This window comes from Schistocerca serialis, chromosome 3, assembly GCF_023864345.2.
Source record: "Schistocerca serialis cubense isolate TAMUIC-IGC-003099 chromosome 3, iqSchSeri2.2, whole genome shotgun sequence".
In the NCBI taxonomy this organism is placed as follows: domain Eukaryota; kingdom Metazoa; phylum Arthropoda; class Insecta; order Orthoptera; family Acrididae; genus Schistocerca; species Schistocerca serialis.
The window spans coordinates 72,315,611-72,335,080 of NC_064640.1; the positions used below are offsets into that span (position 1 = coordinate 72,315,611).

At 38.7% G+C, this 19,470-nt stretch overlaps 1 protein-coding gene across 2 annotated transcripts in view; it reads right to left on the reverse strand.

The window, feature by feature from the left end:
• LOC126469726 (carnosine N-methyltransferase) overlaps window positions 1-19,470 on the reverse strand; it is a 184,781-nt gene that overhangs the window by 98,768 nt on the left and 66,543 nt on the right. For both annotated transcript variants that reach the window (XM_050096918.1, XM_050096917.1), the window contains exon 4: window positions 19,050-19,213. In XM_050096918.1, the coding sequence (XP_049952875.1) occupies window positions 19,050-19,213 (164 nt within the window). The remainder of the gene's footprint in view (window positions 1-19,049; window positions 19,214-19,470) is intronic.

The window sequence follows — 19,470 nt, forward strand, 5'->3', positions numbered from 1 at the left end:
GTTGTGGTTGGGTAGCTCAGTTGGTAGAGCACTTGCCAGCGAAAGGCAAAGGTCCCGAGTTCTAGTCTCAGTCCGGCACACAGTTTTAATCTGCCAGGAAGTTTCATATCAGCTCACACTCCACTGCAGAGTGAAATTCTCATTCATTTTCAACATGATTACAACACCAGAAATCAAAATAATTTCATGGCACCCACCCACAGTTAAAAAATTTATGCTCAAACTCCACAGTATACGGGTATGAAAATTTATAACAAAGTGAAAGGAAGAGAATTGCTCAGTACAAATTCAGAGACACTGAACAAACCTTGTATGAGAAACCAGTGCATAAATGTTACTATTCTGTAGAAGAATTCATGAAGGACAACCTGAAAATTTGAGCAGGAGAGAGCAAGTACTTCGGACTGTTAATTTTTAAAAGTTTGTTGCTGCCTAAGAAAAATTATTAATTGCTTAATTAGTTAAAAGTACAGTATATTATATTAATGATATTATAAGAAACATTGTAACCAGTTTTTGTATTTTGACGAGTCTCCTGTAAATTGAGTCAATGACTCGAAACTGTATGTTACAAGACAACAAACTTCTGTTCTATTCTATTCTATACAGTCTCCCTTCTCAAACACTATCAGCATGGCACTATTTTCTAAGCTGCAGGATGCTGAAACAACATGTCACCACTGGAAAGAACAGAGAACTCAGCTGAAGTTGTATTAACCTACAGACTACAAACTGCAAAAGTAGCTGCACTGGAAAACACACTTTCAATCCTGTAAAAAAACATCCTCAGCCAATAGTTTCCTTTCATAGTGTGAAATCAAATTTGCCAGAAACAATGAGAACTTTTAACACCTAGCAATTTCTGATGAAAGAAATACTGCTGAGCAGACACTTTGCTGCATAGCTTACGGGAATAAGAAATGGGCCGTAGACGATTGTACACACAATAATATATTGTGACTAGTGACTACACTACTAAAATGCAAACTGAAAGACATACCATTTCAGAACACAACATAAACTGTGAATTTTTGGGGTTCCAATACACAACATTCTCATGTACCATCTGTAACTAAATACCAACTGTAATAGCAGGGCCATCCACAAAAACTAACATTTCACACAGAAAACATTTTTATTAAGCACACACAACAGTGCAGACAGGACTGAACTGCTTTCCTCAGCAGATAATGCTATTAATCATTCATTTATTCATACATACATAGAATGTTATAGTAATCTTCAATACTCCAGAAATCATAAATCTTAAATAGTAAATAAATGCAATAAGCAGCAATTTAACTAGTACCACACAGATTACAACTGCTACACCATGGTGGATGGCACTGCTCCCCCTCCCTGTAGAATGGTAACCCATTGCTTTGGAGTGGACTATAGCTTTTTGGATCTAGACTTAGTCAGTGATCCTTCATATGGCAGTCATGGTGACGCCTCGCTTCATGACTATGCTAAGGCTTCATGCAAAGGACGTGGACAATGTCTCTGTGCCATTGTAGTCTTGATACAGATCATCGTCCTCAACTTTGTAGGTAATATCTGACAAACAAAATTGGAAATGGCATGTACCAAAGTAACAGTTCAATACTTTTCTGATAGCCCGACCTTCCACACAAGTGTAAAGATGCATATTAGTGGACCTGGGTTGTAATTTTATGGTAGGTGTTTGATTTTATAATTTTTACTGTCCGTATTCTGGGTGTCAGCTGTCTTGCGTCTTTAGTCTAGGTGATGAGCTGATTGCTGTAACAATTCTCAGCATTGTCAGGTTGAACAGAAACAAAGCATTCATTGTTGTTTCAGCCTTTTGCCCATGGTTCAGGAAAAACAGCGATATGGCTTGCTCTGTTGTGTTGTATGAAAATGTCATGACACGCAGTAGCACATCCGGGTCTCACTGTTTGACTTCAATGTACATCAAAAGTGTATCTGCCAATGTATTATTAAAATGTTTCACGAGGTCGTCTACCTGCAGATGGTAGGAAATGTTCATTCTACAAATAATGTTGCAAAACAAAAGTCGTACTGACAGCAGTAACTGCACCTTTTTCCACAATAACAGAGCATAGCACAGTGTCTTCCAAGCTTTCAAATTACATCTTCTATAAGAATCCTGGTGATTCCCAGAGCTTCTTTGTTTGGTACTGTTGTATATATGCCATAGGCCACATATGCCTGCTGCCAGCCTGACGTCTCCGACCTCTACAGTGGGCTATCCATTACTCAGAAGTCTCTCTCTTCCTGAGAGTTTGTATTCATAAATGACAGGCATCACATGTCACAACACAGTGCTGTATGCAAACAGTAAGTTTATACATCATTGTCATAGGCTCCACCAGGGGGCACCAGCTATGCTTCTGAGCAGCACTTGCACCCAGAAACTGGCACCCCTATTATCAAAGAACAATCACAGTCCACACATCATGTAGTCAGTATGCAAGTATTTCACTTTCTGAATGTAGCAGCAAAAACAGGGTTAAAGAGTTCCGTTGAAGAATAGAAAAAAATATGTTAAAAATGTCATTCCCCAGGACTTTAGGCCTTTAGAAATAGCACCAACTTCCCCCACTGAAATTAAGGGAATTATAAATAAATTGAAAAATAATAGCTCACGTGGTGTTGATGGAGTCTCTAACAGAATTTTGAAGTTTTGTTCTAATTTAATAAGTGGAGTCCTTAACGATATATGTAATGCTTCGCTGGCACAGGGAATTTTTCCAGACAGATTGAAACAAGCAATTGTCAAACTTTTCCATAAGAAAGGGGACAAGAGTGACTTAAATAACTATAGACCAATCTCATTGCTGACTTCATTTTCTAAAATATTCAAAAAAGTTGTGTATTCAAGAGTAGTCTCACATTTAAGTGAAAATAATTTACTCAGTGTGTCACAGTTCGGATTCCGGAAGGGTTACTCGACTGAGAATGCTATCTACACATTTACCCATCAAATAGTACAAGCCCTAAATAACAAATTATCGGCAGTTGCTATTTTTTGTGATCTCTCCAAGGCTTTTGAGTGTGGGGATCATGTCACACTCTTAGAAAAGCTCAGGTTTTATGGAATTGAAGGCTATACACACAGCTGGTTTGAATCATACTTAATGAACAGAACGCAAAAAGTTGTGCTGAATAGCACAAATAATGTTAGGAGGGTGGTAAATTCTAGTGAATGGGGAGTTATCACAAAGGGAGTTCCACAGGGTTCAATTTTTAGGTCCTCTGCTGTTCCTTATTCATGTTAATGACCTCCCACCTAATGTTCAGCATGCGAAACTAGTACTTTTTGCAGATGACATGAGTGTTATAATAAACCCCATTCCAGAAAAAGCAGTTGATGATATTGTTAAGGATGTCTTTCAAAGAATTGTTATGTGGTTCTCAGAAAATGGACTCTCCCTTAATTTTGAAAAAACTCACTACATCCAGTTCTGTACACCGAATAGAGTCATACCGACAATTGATGTAGCATGTGAACAGGGCTCAGTTAACAGGGTAGATTTCTCCAAATTTTTGGGTGTTCACATTGATGACAACTTGAACTGGAAGAAGCATATTACTGAGCTTCCCAAACAACTAAGTTCAGCTTCTTTTGCTCTTCGTAAAATCGCTAGTCTTGGTAGTAAACAGATCAGCCTCCTAACGTACTTTGCATATTTCCATTCAATAATGTCTTATGGAATAGTTTTCTGGGGTAACTCACCACTAAGAAATAAAGTATTGATTGCACAAAAGAGAGCACTGAGAATAATTAGTGGTGTTCTCCCAAGGACGTCATGTAGGCACCTTTTCAAGGAGTTAGGTATTTTAACTGCACCAGCAAAGTAAATATATTCGCTAATAAAATTCGTTACAAATCATCCATCTCAATTCGCGAAGAACAGTGATGTTCATACGTACAACACTAGAGGGAAAAATGACCTTTCCTATCCATTATTGAAGCTGTCAGTTGCTCAAAAAGGAGTACATTATTCAGCAACAAAAATCTTTGTCATTTGCCCAACAACATAAAGTGTCTGGCAGATCAAGTTTTAAATCTAGCTTAAAATCATTTCTTTTGGACAACTCCTTCTACTCTATGGACGAGTTTCTGTTTCAGAAATGGTAAAAAAAAAAAAAGGTACCTCTAAATGTAGTTGCATGTGTAGAACTAAAAATTTCAGTAATATTAATATTAGCATTATTCATGTGTGTGTATGTATATATATCTTGTAAGCTGACCTGTTCCACATCATATCGATAAAATAATCAGGAAAATGATCTATGGAACATGACATAACTAGAACTAAAACTAAACTAAAACTCAGGAACATACTTCCAGCAGCTGGGTACATAATGCAAAACACAGCCTAAAGCAGGCCTGTTCAGTTCATTTGCTCCCACAGTTCCGAGCCTGGAGCTGGCTATACTCATAGTTAATCAGTTCATCAAATGGAACTCGCTGAGATAAGCCAGGATGCTCCACTGTGCTTCGCACCGTCGTCATGCTACTACGTTACTCCACACAGTGTGGTCCCTCACAGACACCGCCCTAAGCCATACGGGATGATGTTTCCCACAGATCTGGTATCACATCAGCGAACTTTGTGGTTGTTACTTCAAATGATCATGAATCATCTTTCAGTAATTGTTTTCAGGACAAATGTCATCATGAATTTGTGCAGTTAAGATAATGTTTTGTATTGCAATTTGAGAATCATCTTTTAACACAGCAAGCAACCACCTACAAATAGCAGGAAAGTAAATTTATGACAAGTCTTTGTCCACATGTGTTAAAGTACATTGTTGCAACTGTTTACTCTTCCCTCATCCATTATTGAGGACATTGGCGATGAGGCTATTTTCATGCATGGTTTCTGGTTCTTGCAGTGTGTTAGTTTGTTTGCTGGAGTATCATTCTGTTTTTCTCTCTGGTTGAGAGTTGCTCAAGCATATGCATTTTTGGTTGGGTGTTAGTTTGTTTTGATGGGGTTGCCGGAGTGGCCGTGCGGTTCTAGGCGCTACAGTCTGGAGTCGAGCGACCGCTACGGTCGCAGGTTCGAATCCTGCCTCGGGCATGGATGTGTGTGATGTCTTTAGGCTAGTTAGGTTTAATTAGTTCTAAGTTCTAGGCGACTGATGACCTCAGAAGTTAAGTCACATAGTGCTCAGAGCCATTTGAACCAAGGCCAGCCCTCCTGTCACTGCCAAGTCTGTCAATGGTGACGTCTGCCCCGTTATCCATCCGCACGCAGCTGGCCCTGTCCTGGCTGGCCCTCATGTCATCACTCAGTCCGTCAATGACAACATCAGTCCTGTCTTCAGTCCGTCCATCGCTAGACCGGTTCCAACTAGCCCTCCTGTCATTGGAAAGCCTGTCAGCAATGATGTCATTCATGTGATCAGTCTTTATGTTGCCGACACTGTCATGGCCAACCTTCCAGCCATCACCATGTCTGTATGCAACAACATCCGTCCCGTTGTCAGATTGCAAGTCGCCTGCCCTACAGTTGTTGGCAAGTAAGTTTGCGATGCTCTCAGTCCTGTAGTCAGTATGTGAGTCACCAGCCATGCTTGCTCTCCAGTTATTGGCATGTCTGTTTGCGATGACGTCGGTCTGTTCATCAGTCTTTGTGATGTCGGCCCCTGGCCATCGCCAACTCTGCCAATGCTGATGCCAACTGTCTAGTCAGTGTATTGATTGCTGATCCTCCAGGGCCAGTGCTCTCGCTGCCACTGTTTCTGCGGTCAGTCCAGTTGTCACTACTGGCATCGCTATGACCACCCACTTCTACTGTCATTGCCGACCTTGCTGCTGGTCTCACCATCCTGGCTGGTGCCACCAATCCTGTCCTGTGTTCTTCTGGGCACTGGATTATGCCTTCGTGGAAGTTTCGCTGAATGCCCCTCCAGCACCCGGCCTTTTCTTTTGTTGCCCGTGATGGCCAGTCACTGTTCCCCTACATGCTTAATCTGTTGAAATCATTTTCTTGTGTTAATCAGGTGTTCAATTCGTATTTTCATGTAACTGGTGCTGCAGTTGTCATAAAATATTTATGTACTTTTTCTATTCTCGTGTAGATCCCACAGGTCCTATGCCCCATGCTCAGCAGTTCAGCAGTCTTGTTCACTGAATCTTGTACTCAGAAGTTTATACCAATTCGAAGATTCTCATTAGACATATCGTTTTTAGTTCTGTTCAATTCCGTGTACTTGAATACCAGCTGTTGTTCATTATTTCATAGTTTTTCTGGAGATTCCTGTTGATGGTGAAAGAAAAGTCAAGGGAGACAGTTTGTCACTAATAGCTGCTGTCACTCATCCACGTGTCTGGGCCAATCCAGCACCTCCTTGCCAGGATCCAGCACTTTATCCAGCTCCAGCACCTTTGATAGCTCTTGCACCATCTTCTGTTCCCGTCCACACACAGTGTCTTGAAAGGTTTTCAACTGGGTCGTCCTGGCTGGCTGCCATGCCCCATCTCATCAGCTGGCCCAATGCTGCTGCACTGCTTCGCACCTTTGCCACACAGCTACAGCCATGGTCGGCCTCCTTCGAGATGGCTTCGCCATCTCTTTCATAAGGGGAAAGGATGTTACCTATCAGCTGCAGACCACGTACATACACTACTAGTCTGACATCTCTGCCCTGCTGGGTTGCCTACCCATTACCCGAAAATGTCTCTCTTCCAGAGATTGTGTATTTATACAAGACTACACAGTGCTGTATACAAATAGTATGTTTATATTCTGTTTTTTATGGGCTCCGCCAGGGGGCAGCAGCTATGTTTCTGAGTAGCACACACACCAGGAAGATGGCAATGCTGCTACCAAAGAACAAGCACTCACCTCACATCATTTAATCACAAACATACTTCCACCAGATGTGTATGTAAGACCAAGCACAGCCTCCAGAAGGCCATTTCAGATCAGTTCAGTTGCTCTTGCAGTCCCACACCAGGAGCTGACTACATTCAGAGCTCATCAAACAAAACTATTAGTATTAGTCATGTCATAAAACACTTGGGAGTAAAAATGTGAAGAAATATAAAGTGGAACAATCACAGGGTCTCAGTAGTACATAAAGCAAAGGGCTGTTTTTGATTCATTGGTAGGATACTATGAAACTGTACACAAACGAGATAGACTACAAAACATTCATACAACCAATGCTTTAATCCTGCACAAGTGTGTGGGCACATGTCACATCAGACTAGAAGTGGTCATCCAGCAAATCCAAAGAAGAAAAGTGTGAGTGGTCACAGGTTTGTTTGTCTGGTTGGGCAGTATAATAGAAATTTTGAACAAACTGCTTAGAAAACTCCAAGAACTCACTTTCAGGGCAGACACTATAAATCGTGGAAAGGGAAGTATGACATACTATTAGTTATAAACTTTATTGGGTGATATATTCCTTTTCATCCCCCCCACCCCCCATGAACCATGGACCTTACCATTGGTGGGAAGGCTTGCATGCCTCAGTGATACAGATAGCCATACTGCAGGTGCAACCACAACAGAGGGGTATCTGTTGAGAGGCCAGACAAACGTGGGGTTCCTGAAGAGGGGCAGCAACCTTTTCAGTAGTTGCAGGAGCAACAGTCTGGATGATTGACTGATCTGGTCTTGTAAGATCAAACAAAACTGCCTTGCTGTGATGGTACCGCGAACAGCTGAAAGCAAGGGGAAACTACAGCTGTAATTTTTCCTGATGGCATGCAGCTTTACTATATGGTTAAATGATGATGGCATACTCTTGGGTAAAATATTCCAGAGGTAAAATAGCCACCCATTCAGATCTCTGGGAGGGGACTACTCAGGAGGACGTCATTATCAGGAGAAACAAAACTGACGTTCTACAGGTCGGAGCTTGGAATGTCACATCTCCTTACTTGGGCAGGTAGTTTAGAAAATTTAAAAAGGGAAATGGATAGGTTAAAGTTAGATATAGTGGGAATTATTGAAGTTCGGTGGCAGGAGGAACAAGACCTCTGGTCAGGTGAATACAGGGTTATAAATACATAATCAAATATGGGTAATGCAGGAGTAGTTTTAATAATGAATAAAAAAATAGGAATGCGGGTAAGCTACTATGAACAGCATAGTGAACGCATTACTGTAGCCAAGATAGACGCGAAGCTCACACCTACCACAGTAGTACAAGTTTACATGCCAACTAGCTCTGCAGATGATGAACAGATTGAAGAAATGTATGATGAGATAAAAGAAATTATTCAGATACTGAAGGGAGACAAAAATTTAGTAGTCATGTGAGACTGGAATTCAATAGCAGGAAAAGGAAGAGAATGAAAAATAGTGAGTCAATATGGAATGGGGATAAGGAATGAAAGAGGAAACCGCCTGGTAGAATTTCACAGTTAATTAATCATAGTTAACACTTGGTTTAAGTATCATGAAAGAAGGTTATATAAGTGGAAGAGGCCTGGAGACACTGGACGGTTTCAGATAGATTACATAATGGTAAGACCAAGATCTAGGAACCAGTTTTTAAACTGTAAGACATTTCCAGGGGCAGATGTGGACTCTGACCACAATCTGTCTGTTATGAGCTGTAGATTAAAACTGAAGAAACTGCAAAAGGTTGGGAATTTAAGGAGATGGGACCTGGATAAACTGAAACAACCAGAGGCTGTAGAGAGTTCCAGGAAGAGCATTAGGGAACAACTGACAAATATGGGGGAAAGAAATACAGTACAAGAAGAATGGGTAACTTTGAGAGATGAAATAGTGAAGGCAGCAGAGGATCAAGTAGGTAAAAAGACGAGGGCAAGTAGAAATCCTCGGGTAACAGAAGGGATATTGTATTTAATTGATGAAAGGAGGAATTATAAAAATGCAGTAAAGGAAACAGGCATAAATGAGTACAAACATCTGAAAAATGAGATCGACAGGATGTGCAAAATGGCTAAGCGGGGATGGCTAGAGGACAAATGTAAGGATGTAGGGGCATATATCACTAGGGGTAAGGTAGATGCTTCCTACAGAAAAATTAAAGAGACCTTTGGAGAAATGAGAACCACATGCATGAATATCAAGAGCTCAGATGGAAAACCAATTCTACGCAAAGAAGGGAAATCAGAAAGGTGGAAGGAATATATAAAGGGTTTATACAAGAGTGATGCACTTAAGGGCAATATTATGGAAATGGAAGAGGACGTAGATGAAGAAGAAATGGGAGATATGATATTGCATGGAGAGTTTCACAGAGCACTGAAAGTCAAAATAAGGCCCCAGGAGTAGACAACATTCCGTTAGAGCTACTGATAGCATTGGGAGAGCCAGCCATGACAAAACTCTTCCATTTGGTGAGAAAGATGTATGAGGCAGGTGAAATACCTTCAGACTTCAAGAAGAATATAGTAATTCCAATCCCAAATAAAGCAGGTGTTGACACGTGCAAAAATTTAATAAGTCACAGCTGCAAAATACTAACATGAATTCTTTACAAAAGAATGGAAAAACTGGTAGAAGCCCACCTCAGTGAAGATCAGTTTGGATTCCGTAGAAATATTGGAACAAGTGAGGCAATACTGACCCTACGACTTATCTTAGACAATAGATTAAGGAAAGGCAAACCTACATTTCTAGCATTTGTAGACTTAGAGATATCTTTTGACAATGTTGACTGGAATACTCTCTTTCACATTCTGAAGGTGGCAGGGGTGAAATACAGGGAGCGAAAGGCTATTTACAATTTGAACAGAAACCAGATGGCAGTTGTACGAGTTGAGGGGCATGAAAGAAAAGCAGTGGATGGGAAGGAAGTGAGACAGGGTTGTAGCCTATCCCTGATGTTATTCAATCTGTATATTGAGCATGCAGTATGGAAACAAAAGCAAAATTTGGAGTAGGAATTAAAATCCATGGAGAAGAAATAAAAACTTTGAGGTTTGCCTATGACATTGTATTTCTATCTGAGACAGCAAAGGACCTGGAAGAGTAGTTGAACAGAATGGACAGCATCTTTACAGGAGGATAAAGACGAACATCACAAAAGCAAAACAAGGATAATGGAATGTAGTTGAATTAAATCAGGTGGTGGTGAGGGAATTAAATTAGGAAATGAGAAACTTAAATTAATAGATGAGTGTTGCTATTTGGGGAGCAAAATAACTGATGATGGTAGAAGTAGAGAGCATATAAAATGTAGACTGGCAATGGCAAGGAAAGGAAAGCATTTCTGAAGAAGAGAAATTTGTTAACATTGAGTGTAGATTTAAGTGTCAGGAAGTGTTTTCTGAAAGTATTTGTATGGAGTGCAGCCCTGTACGGTAGTGAAACATGGACAATAAATAGTTCAGACAAGAAGACAATAGAAGCTTCTGAAATGTGGTGCTGAAGATTAAATGGGTAGATCACCTAACTAATGAGGAGGTACTGAACAGAATTGGAGAGAAGAGAAATTTGTGGCGCAACTTGACTAGAAGAAGGGATTGACTATAGGACATGTTCTGAGGCATCAAGGGATCACCAATTTAGTATTGGAGGGCAGCATGGACGGTGAAAATCTTAGAGGGAGACCAAGAGATGAATACACTAAGCAGATTCAGAAGGATGTGGGTTGCAGTAGGTACTTGGAGATGCAGAAGCTTGCACATGATAGAGTAGCATGGAGAGCTGCATCAAACCAGTCTCTGGACTGAAGACCACAACAACAACATTCCTTTTCATATCATCCAGTGCTAAGAAGGACATTTGTTATAAAACTGCAACTGACACATGATTAGCAGCCAAAATTAGCATGCCTGAATATTTGTAGAATATTCATAAAACTAATGTGTTGTCATAGATATTCTTAACAACAATTTAGGCAAACAGACAACTAGTCATGTACTATGAGCCACCCAATATGGCCTTACAGTTAATGATACTGCACAATACATATACTAAAGTAATTGAATGAAAAATATTTAAACATGTTGGTCAGCCACTGCAATACACCCTAATAACAATATCCCACAACTGCTCAAAAAATTACTGTATTTGAAGACACGTACCAGCATCATGGAATGTGGCAGGCCAAGAAAAGATAACAGTGACAAGGTTGCCAGGTTACTCAACTCACAACTAGCATAACTCATGTGATGTACTACAGGGGCACTCACCTGAAGATGGCCACAAATCTCTGCACCGAAATATCATGGCAGGACGTTACTGATATCCAGCAGTTCTCCCGTGTTTTTATGGAACAGCATAACTCATACTTACATAAAATGAACATGGGATGTCTGATGCTGTTAGCCCATGTCTTTACTGCAAGTATCAATTTATGTCTACTTATTACCAAATTTACCTCTGTTCAGTCTATGAGATTCACTTTATTTACCCTCTTAACATAGAGCCCTGAGTTGCCTCATTTTATTATTTTGCAGAAACTTAAACTCCTGAGTATACTGAGGCAACTTAAGAACAAACCTTCAAAACATAAAACCCCTCTTGTATCCATTTCAGCATTAATATTTAAGTAATGATTTTTCCTTCATGTGGAGCCACAGTCATGCAAAACTTGCAGAAAGATTGTTTTGAAGGTCTGTTCTTAAGTTGCCCAAGTATACACAGGAGTTAAAGTTTCTGTCAAAATAATAAAATAATGAAAGTCATCTGACTTGTGTAGTTCCAAACAATTCAGACAATTTTTTTAAATTTGTAACACCTGATAGTGGCCTAAGGTTGAAATCTAGATTGTGTAATGAACCATATCGTACAGTCAAATGGTGGTTATAGCTTTCTGTAAGTGATAGTTAAGTGTTTGGCCGCTAGAGAGCACATCCAGTTCTACATTTGTAGCCTGGCTGTCATGTTTTGGTTGAGGTGGTTGCCATTAGATATTCTTTAATGTGTGCAGCATTGGATACTCAGCAACAAAATGTGCATTTTCAACCTGTGTCCTGTATTATTGTTTAGGCAGTGTTTCCAAAAAAGGATGGCTCTAGTGATCCTGAGTTTGATATTGAATTTAGCAGCTCATAAAGTGAAGAAGAATGTGATATTACTTCAATTGAGACTGAAATTGACAACAGTTTGTCAGCTGAGTGACAAGTATTGGCCAGTGGTACGAGATTTCTGTCCACAGGAAACCATTGTGAAATACAAGTTTAGACTTCACAGCTACACAGAAACTAAAAAATGACTTCAAGTTGCAGGACATTTTAGTCAAAGCCCAGTGCACAAGTATACTTGAGATTTTATTACTGATGCTCTTCAAAATTTTGTAACTCATTATTTTGAGCTTTAAAAGCTATATTTATGTGTCTATATGTAATGACATTCAATATAGGATGTTTTTCATTAATTAAAAAAAATTTTTTTTTATTGTAATTTGGGAAGAAAAGGAAAAAAAAACCAATATGTTAAGGGGTTAAGAATGGGTTGAACTGTTTGTGAATTGAGTCTCCTGGCTTACTTGTTTTGTTATTTCTTCTTGGGCTGCCATATTTCATAAAACTGGTACTTCTCTTTGCATACCATGATTTTTCAAGCAATTATAGAAAGTTATCATAATATGAGATGTATTGTTGTAGCTGACTCATATGGTTCAATATTATTCGTTCCATTACTTACTTATACCAGATGAAGTGCGCAAGTCATGAAAGTGGGCCAACATTTGATGGCTCATAGTTAGGCATTTGTTTAAATTTAAAACAGCTTTGCCATTTTATTAATGCCTTGTGACTATTGACTATATAGGCAATTTAATTTGTGACTTCACTCAGCTATCAAACAGAGTTTTATATTGTATATTCTTTTCATCATTGGATGACATGAAACCGAATACATCATGTATATAAAGTTTATGATTAATAATATGCTGCACTTCCTAGGAATGTGACCATTTACAGAATATTTGTATAGAGCGATACTGAATAGGTTCACAATTATTAATTTTGGCTGCATAACAATTGGTTTAAGTTTGATGTGTTGTAGTATTATCAATTTGACAGATTTTATACTTTATTAGGAACTTTCATTCACCATATCATGGTATCAGGATGCTACTGTAAATGAAGCATTGTGCCCTAAAACCAGTCATGCAATAAATGAGAGCCGAATGTTGTGGCAACATCCTTGAATGAATTCCCACAATATAAATGGTTACTCCTCCACTTTAACCTATGATAGTTAGTTAGTTATCTGTTTCATGGAGCAGCTGAATGATTATTGCATCAAAATGATGTGGAATGAGTCAGTTTACAGGGTACGGATACATAATTCATGTTAACATTAACGAACATATATTTTTAGTCCTACTCATGCAACTACACTTAAAAACTAGGGCTTTTTAACACACTATCAGTTTTTAATTTTTTTCTAAAAAAAAAAGACATACATGGAATGGATTTAAAACTTGCCTTATTACCTGTCAGACATTTTAGGTTTTATTGGACAAACGAGCAAAAATTTATGTTGTTTCACACTGAATTCATTTCTGAGCCACTGACAGCTTATTAAGGTGTAATAAAGGTCATTTTTTCCTCTAATGTTGTAGGGACAGACCTCAGTATTCTTCTCAGGTTGTGATGGATTACTTGTGATGAATTTCATTAGCGAACATACACATTAGTGTGGTGCAGTTAACCTGCTTGGTTTTGTGCAATCAATATTTTATTTCTAAGTCACAAGTCAAAAAAAAGTTCCACACAATATTATCAAGAGTAAATATGCAAAATATGTCAAGAAGTTATCTGCTTGTTTCCAAGATTAGCAACCATACAAAGAACAAAAGCAGCTGACTTAACTGTCAGTAATACGCTCCTTCCAGTTCAGTTGTTCATCAATATTTACACCCAAAAATTTGGTGCATTCTACACTGTTTACTGACTGCTGTTCATGTGCTACATCAATTGTTGATATGACATTATTTGTTGTACATAACTGAATATAGTGTTTTTTCTCTCAAAATTATGACCCAGACAAATTTCATAGAACCACTTAATAATGCTTTGAAACAAATCATTAACAATGTTTTCTCTTGCTTCCTCTCTAATGGGACTTATTATAACACTAGTAAAGGTACCAACTCTACTTGATGAATGTTAAGCGGAAGTTAATTCACATATATAAGGAATACGAGTGATCCCAAAACAAACCTGGTGGGCAGTGTGATTTCTCCCCAGTGACTATAATTTTCTCTCCTTTCAATATTGTTTGAATTATTCAGCACAACCTTTTGCATTCTCTTTGTTAAGTATGACTAAACCCAATTGTGTGTAAAGCCGCCAATTCCATAAATCTTAAGTTTTTCTAAGAGAGTAACATGATCTACACAGTTACACACCTTGGGAAGATCACAAAAAATACTGACTGGCAATATTTCATTATTTAAGGCTTGTAACATTTAGTGAGTGAATCTATAAATCGCATTTTCAGTGGAGCAACCTCTCTAGAATCCAAACTGTAACATGGTAAGTGAATTACTTCTATTTAAATGTGGGATTACTCTAGCAAACGTTACTTCCTCCGGTATTTCAGAAAAACGTGTTAGTAAGGAAATTGGACAACTAATCATGTAAGTCTTTCTTGTCATCTTTCTTGGAAAGAGGTTTAACAGCTGCATACTTTAATCTGTCTGGAAAAATTCTCTGTGCCATGAAGCACTACATTTATCACTAAGGACACTGCTTATTAAGCAAGAACAAATTTTCAAAATTATGTTTGAAATTCCATCAACAGCATACGAGCTTTTGCTTTTTAGAATTCTATTAATTTCAGTGCAGGATTTTGGTGCTACTTCTATTCACTTCAAGTTTTATAGAATGACAGTCTTTATATATTCTATTGTTTCTTCAACTGAACTACTTAATCCTATTTTTGCTGCTACTTTTAGAAAGTGATTGTTGAAAATACTTGCAACTTTTGAATTGTCAGTCACAACATTGTCATTTAGTTTAATTGTTGTTCTATCTTGTACACTAACTAGCCTGCCTATCTCCCATTTCATGACATTCCATACAGTTTTAATCTTGTTATCTGCATTATTTATTTTGTCAGAACATGCATATTTCTGGACATTTTAATAACTTTCCTTTTTTGTAGAATGCAAATAATGTTGGATCTTGACTTATTCTAGCTTCTATAAATTTCCCTTTTTCTCTTACATTAAATTTTGATTCCTTCAGTTATTCATGGCTTACTTTTTTTTAAATGGACTTTCTGAATAACATTTTAGGGAAGCTACTTTCAAATATTGACAGAAATTTACTATGGAATATACTGAATTCTACATTAGCATCTCTTTCTATATATACAGGAGTTGGACAAAAATATGGAAACATCAAAAACAAAACACATTACCACACCTAATATGGTTTAAGAAACCTGTTGGCATTCAAAAGAGCTTCCAGTCACTTCAAAGTCAGGAAATATTGGTCCTGTATGGTTTTCAAGGTGATCTTACACCACTCTTCTTGCAAAACAGTCGCAAGTTCAGGTAATGATGATGGAGACCAATAGCGAACACACACCCTTCTCTCAAAAACAGACCAAAAAGGATAAATAACATTGAGATCTTTGACTGTGGTGGCCAGGAAGGATGCGACAATTCATTCTTCTACTCACAAAACCAATCTTGGACTATGTGACTTGTGTGAACAATGGCCCTGTCATCCTGGAACACATCATCGCCACTGGGGAAGAAACATTGTGCCATGGTATGGACCTAATCAGTCAAAATGATCACATAATCCTTGGCAGTAATGCAGCCTTTCAGAGTAACCATGATGCCCATGGAATACTACAATATGGTTGCCCAAATCATCACCAAACCCACACAATGTTTCATTCTTGGGATGCAAACTCGACCAGAAGTTGGAAACAGTGTGAAACAAGATGCATCTGACCAAATAACTTTCTTCCATGGCTCCAAAGTCTAGGTTTTATGGCTTCATCTCCACATTTTCCTGTTACGGACATTTGCATCACTGATGGGTGGTTTTGGAATCCCAGACTGCCCTGTTAGTCCCTGCTAATGGAGTTCCCTTTGTGTTGTTTTGACACTGACAGAGTCAATGAGTGCAACATTCAGTTGTGTGGTGACTTTTGCAGCTGTCATTCTCTTATTTTTCATCACAAAACTCTTCAATGATAATCTGCCATGATCACTCAATATACACTTTCATCTGCATTGTGACGCAGCGTGTGATGTTTTTCCACTTTTCCTGTATGCGGTATAAATCTTCAATATGCTGCCACCTGCAACACCAAACCCTTCGGCCACCTTGCTTACAGATGCACTAACCATACGAGCACAATCAATTTGCTGACATTTGAATTCACTTAGCTCCAACATAACGCACTCACAACTACGCAGAACACTGTTGTGCCCATGACTGACACTTGCAATGTATTGAGGGCATTGCACTGGTGCCATTCATGGTCAAAAACAAAACCACAACCTGCAGGCTTGGCCAGGTCCACATTTTTGTTGAAGCATTTCCCATGGCATTTCCGTATTTTTGCCCAACCCCTGTACCTCATCCCATACCACCTCTTTTCACTTATTCTTAAAACATTGTATCCTGTTCTCATAAATAAGCTTCTCTGTTGTGTGTGAACATGCCTCAGGGCTGTAAGGTACTACAGTGTTTATTTTCATTAACAATTTGGTACACATTACTTGTTTCAGCCTATGCATAGTCAATAAAAATGTTATCAATCAGGGTCCTGCTATCCTCTGAACTTAGAGATATGTCACCTACTATCTCCTACTAAAGTTTCACCTCATTGGTTTTCAAATTGTTGCAGAGCAATGGTACTAATTCTGAGTTCTCAGCATTTCAAGGACAGAATATAGAAACTCCGCTAAATGTATGAGCTCTAGTTTGCTCAGCAGAGAGGACATCCTCTTAAGGGCACGCATCTGGGACAATAATATTTCATCATCCAATATTTCACCTGTTATACGTACAACCATCTTCAAAGTGAGTCAGTGACTGACTTAAAACCACTTGATGAATAATATATTGTGGAATAAAATGTACATACATCAGAGATAAGACAGTCAACACAACAGTGCCAGCCATGTGTACAACTTTGTGTGTCTAAGAAGAAAACATAACAAGTGCTGAGTCAGTAAATCCACAGTGCTTGCTATGTTTTATTCCTACACAAATAAAGTTTTATCTGGCATTGTTGTGTAGACTGTCTTATCTCTAACACATGCATATTTTACTCCACAGTATATCTCTATGTCAAATGGTTTTAATTCAGTCACTGACACACCTCGAAGATAGCTGTATGGTCAACAGCTGATGTATCAGAAGATCAAATACTGCTGCCCTGGATGCACGCCTGAAAGATGATAGCATAACCATGGACAACTTTTAACACTTTGCTGCTACTCTGAACACTACACAGCTAATCTTAACTTTAATAGACAGACACTCAATGCTACATAGTAGTCATTCCAAAAAATCTTATATTGAAATAGTAAGGACACCAAGAGTCTCAAACAGTACAATATCTCAATTTCTCATACAAAACAGTCGTATTTCATAAATCTGAGGCACCGTCACTTTCTTTTCAACTATCTGTTTTGTGATAGAACCAACCATAAATAATTTTTTGTTGACTTTTTCTCAAAATAGACGTACCACATAAGCACAAGAGAACTCTGCATTGACAATAATTGTTTTCACAAGAATCTCTGCAACTGAATAACAGAAAACAGAAGTGAAATCATGAGAATAAAACAATTAGGACCCTGAAAATTTTCAACCATCAAAACACAAGGAAGGAACACAGTTGCAGAAGCATTTAAATGTGTTCCGCATAATGTTGTAAATATTGTGGTTGTGTGAAATGAATGACAAAAGAATCAGCTTTCTAGACAATGACAGGAAGATACAGTAAAGACATGACATGGAAAATTAAGAAGAGAAGGAAGGAAAATTACAGTCTAATATACCATCAGAGATAAAGCCATTATAGGTGGAGTCCTAGCACAGACAGAGAAGAGTATCAGCTTTGTTCATCTAAAAGGAACTGTCTTGGTATGATTTAGGGAATAGAAATCTAGCCATTTCACTCTTAATCATCTTGCGTTGTAAAGGGCAGCACATGAGAAAATGATAATAGGGTAGAAAATGATGGAATTAGAATGATGGGGAGAAAGATCCAAGTTTTACATCTTGTTGGTGATGAGTTAACTAATGATGGAGCACAAGTTAAAATTTGCATTGAGATAGTTGGGGTAGGAAGCAAATTGCGTAATTTTCAAAGGAACCCTTCCTAGTATTCACCTTAAACAGTTTAAGGAAATTGACGAAAACCTAAATCTGGATGACTGGATGATAATTTAAACCACTGCCCCCAATGTAAGCGTAATGTGCTAACAACTGCACCACCTCACTTGGTATTTGGAATGGAAACCATGGCACAAAAGCGCGGATATTTGAGGAGGGGGGAAGGGAGAGAGGGGGAGGGAGAAAACAGGAGAGAGGAGGGAAGAGTGATAGAGGAGGAGAGGGATGGACGGGGAGGGAGGGAGGGAGGGAGGGAGGGAGGGAGGGAGGGAGGGAGGGAGGGAGGGAGGGGGAGGGGGGGAGGGAGGGAGAGGGGGGAGAAAGAGAGGGAGAGAGGGGGAGATAGAGAGAGGGAGAGAGGGTCATAGTGTTTAAGGTTTTTGGTAGTCTCTCAAAATTAAGTAAGGTAAAGAGGAAGCAGCCAATTTCCTTCCTCATTCTTTTCCTGCCTGAACAAGTGCTCTAACAACATTGTCACTGACAGGAAATTAAACCCCAATCTTTATCTTTATAAAGCAGATGGCAATATTTCCTAAGTACAACAAACAACACAGAAAGCATTTACCTAAAGCTTGCTCAGTGACACAAATTTGAATACCCATGCAACATAATTCATTAATTTGCTTTAAAAATTTAGATCAGTTGGTACAATAATATAATGTGTGTTTTCCTTTCTTTTCTGATGAAGGCTTTGGCTGAAAGCTCAGTGTGTAACAATCTTCTTCTTGTGCCTGTCTGCAATTAAATGTGTCATCTCTATGGTGAATAACATAACAACTCTCATATTACTCACGCCTTTTCAGTGGAGAAATGGTTGTCAATAGCTTCAAGTATTGGTTTATAACATTGGTCCCGCTCAAGAGCTCCCTCAACAGTCCAATCGCGATACACACTTTTCAATGTTGCCTGCAGCTTCTCAATGTCTTGCCAGGTAGGTGGCTCATCACGTCCACCTCTCTAAAAATATAGCAAAGAAAGCGTAAAGTATTACTTGATGCCAGCAACTTATAATACTTCAAGTTCACAATGTTTAATTTGACACAGTCACAAAATGTTGACTAAAGAAACTTACAAGTGTTTTCAATAAGATACATTTAAGAACTATAGCTTTGTAGCATACATGGAAATCTAAGTATTTGGAGACTTTCAGTAGACATCAGACAGAGTGTAAATGGAAAGTTCATTTGGAAGGCACATGTTTACAGCTAAATGCA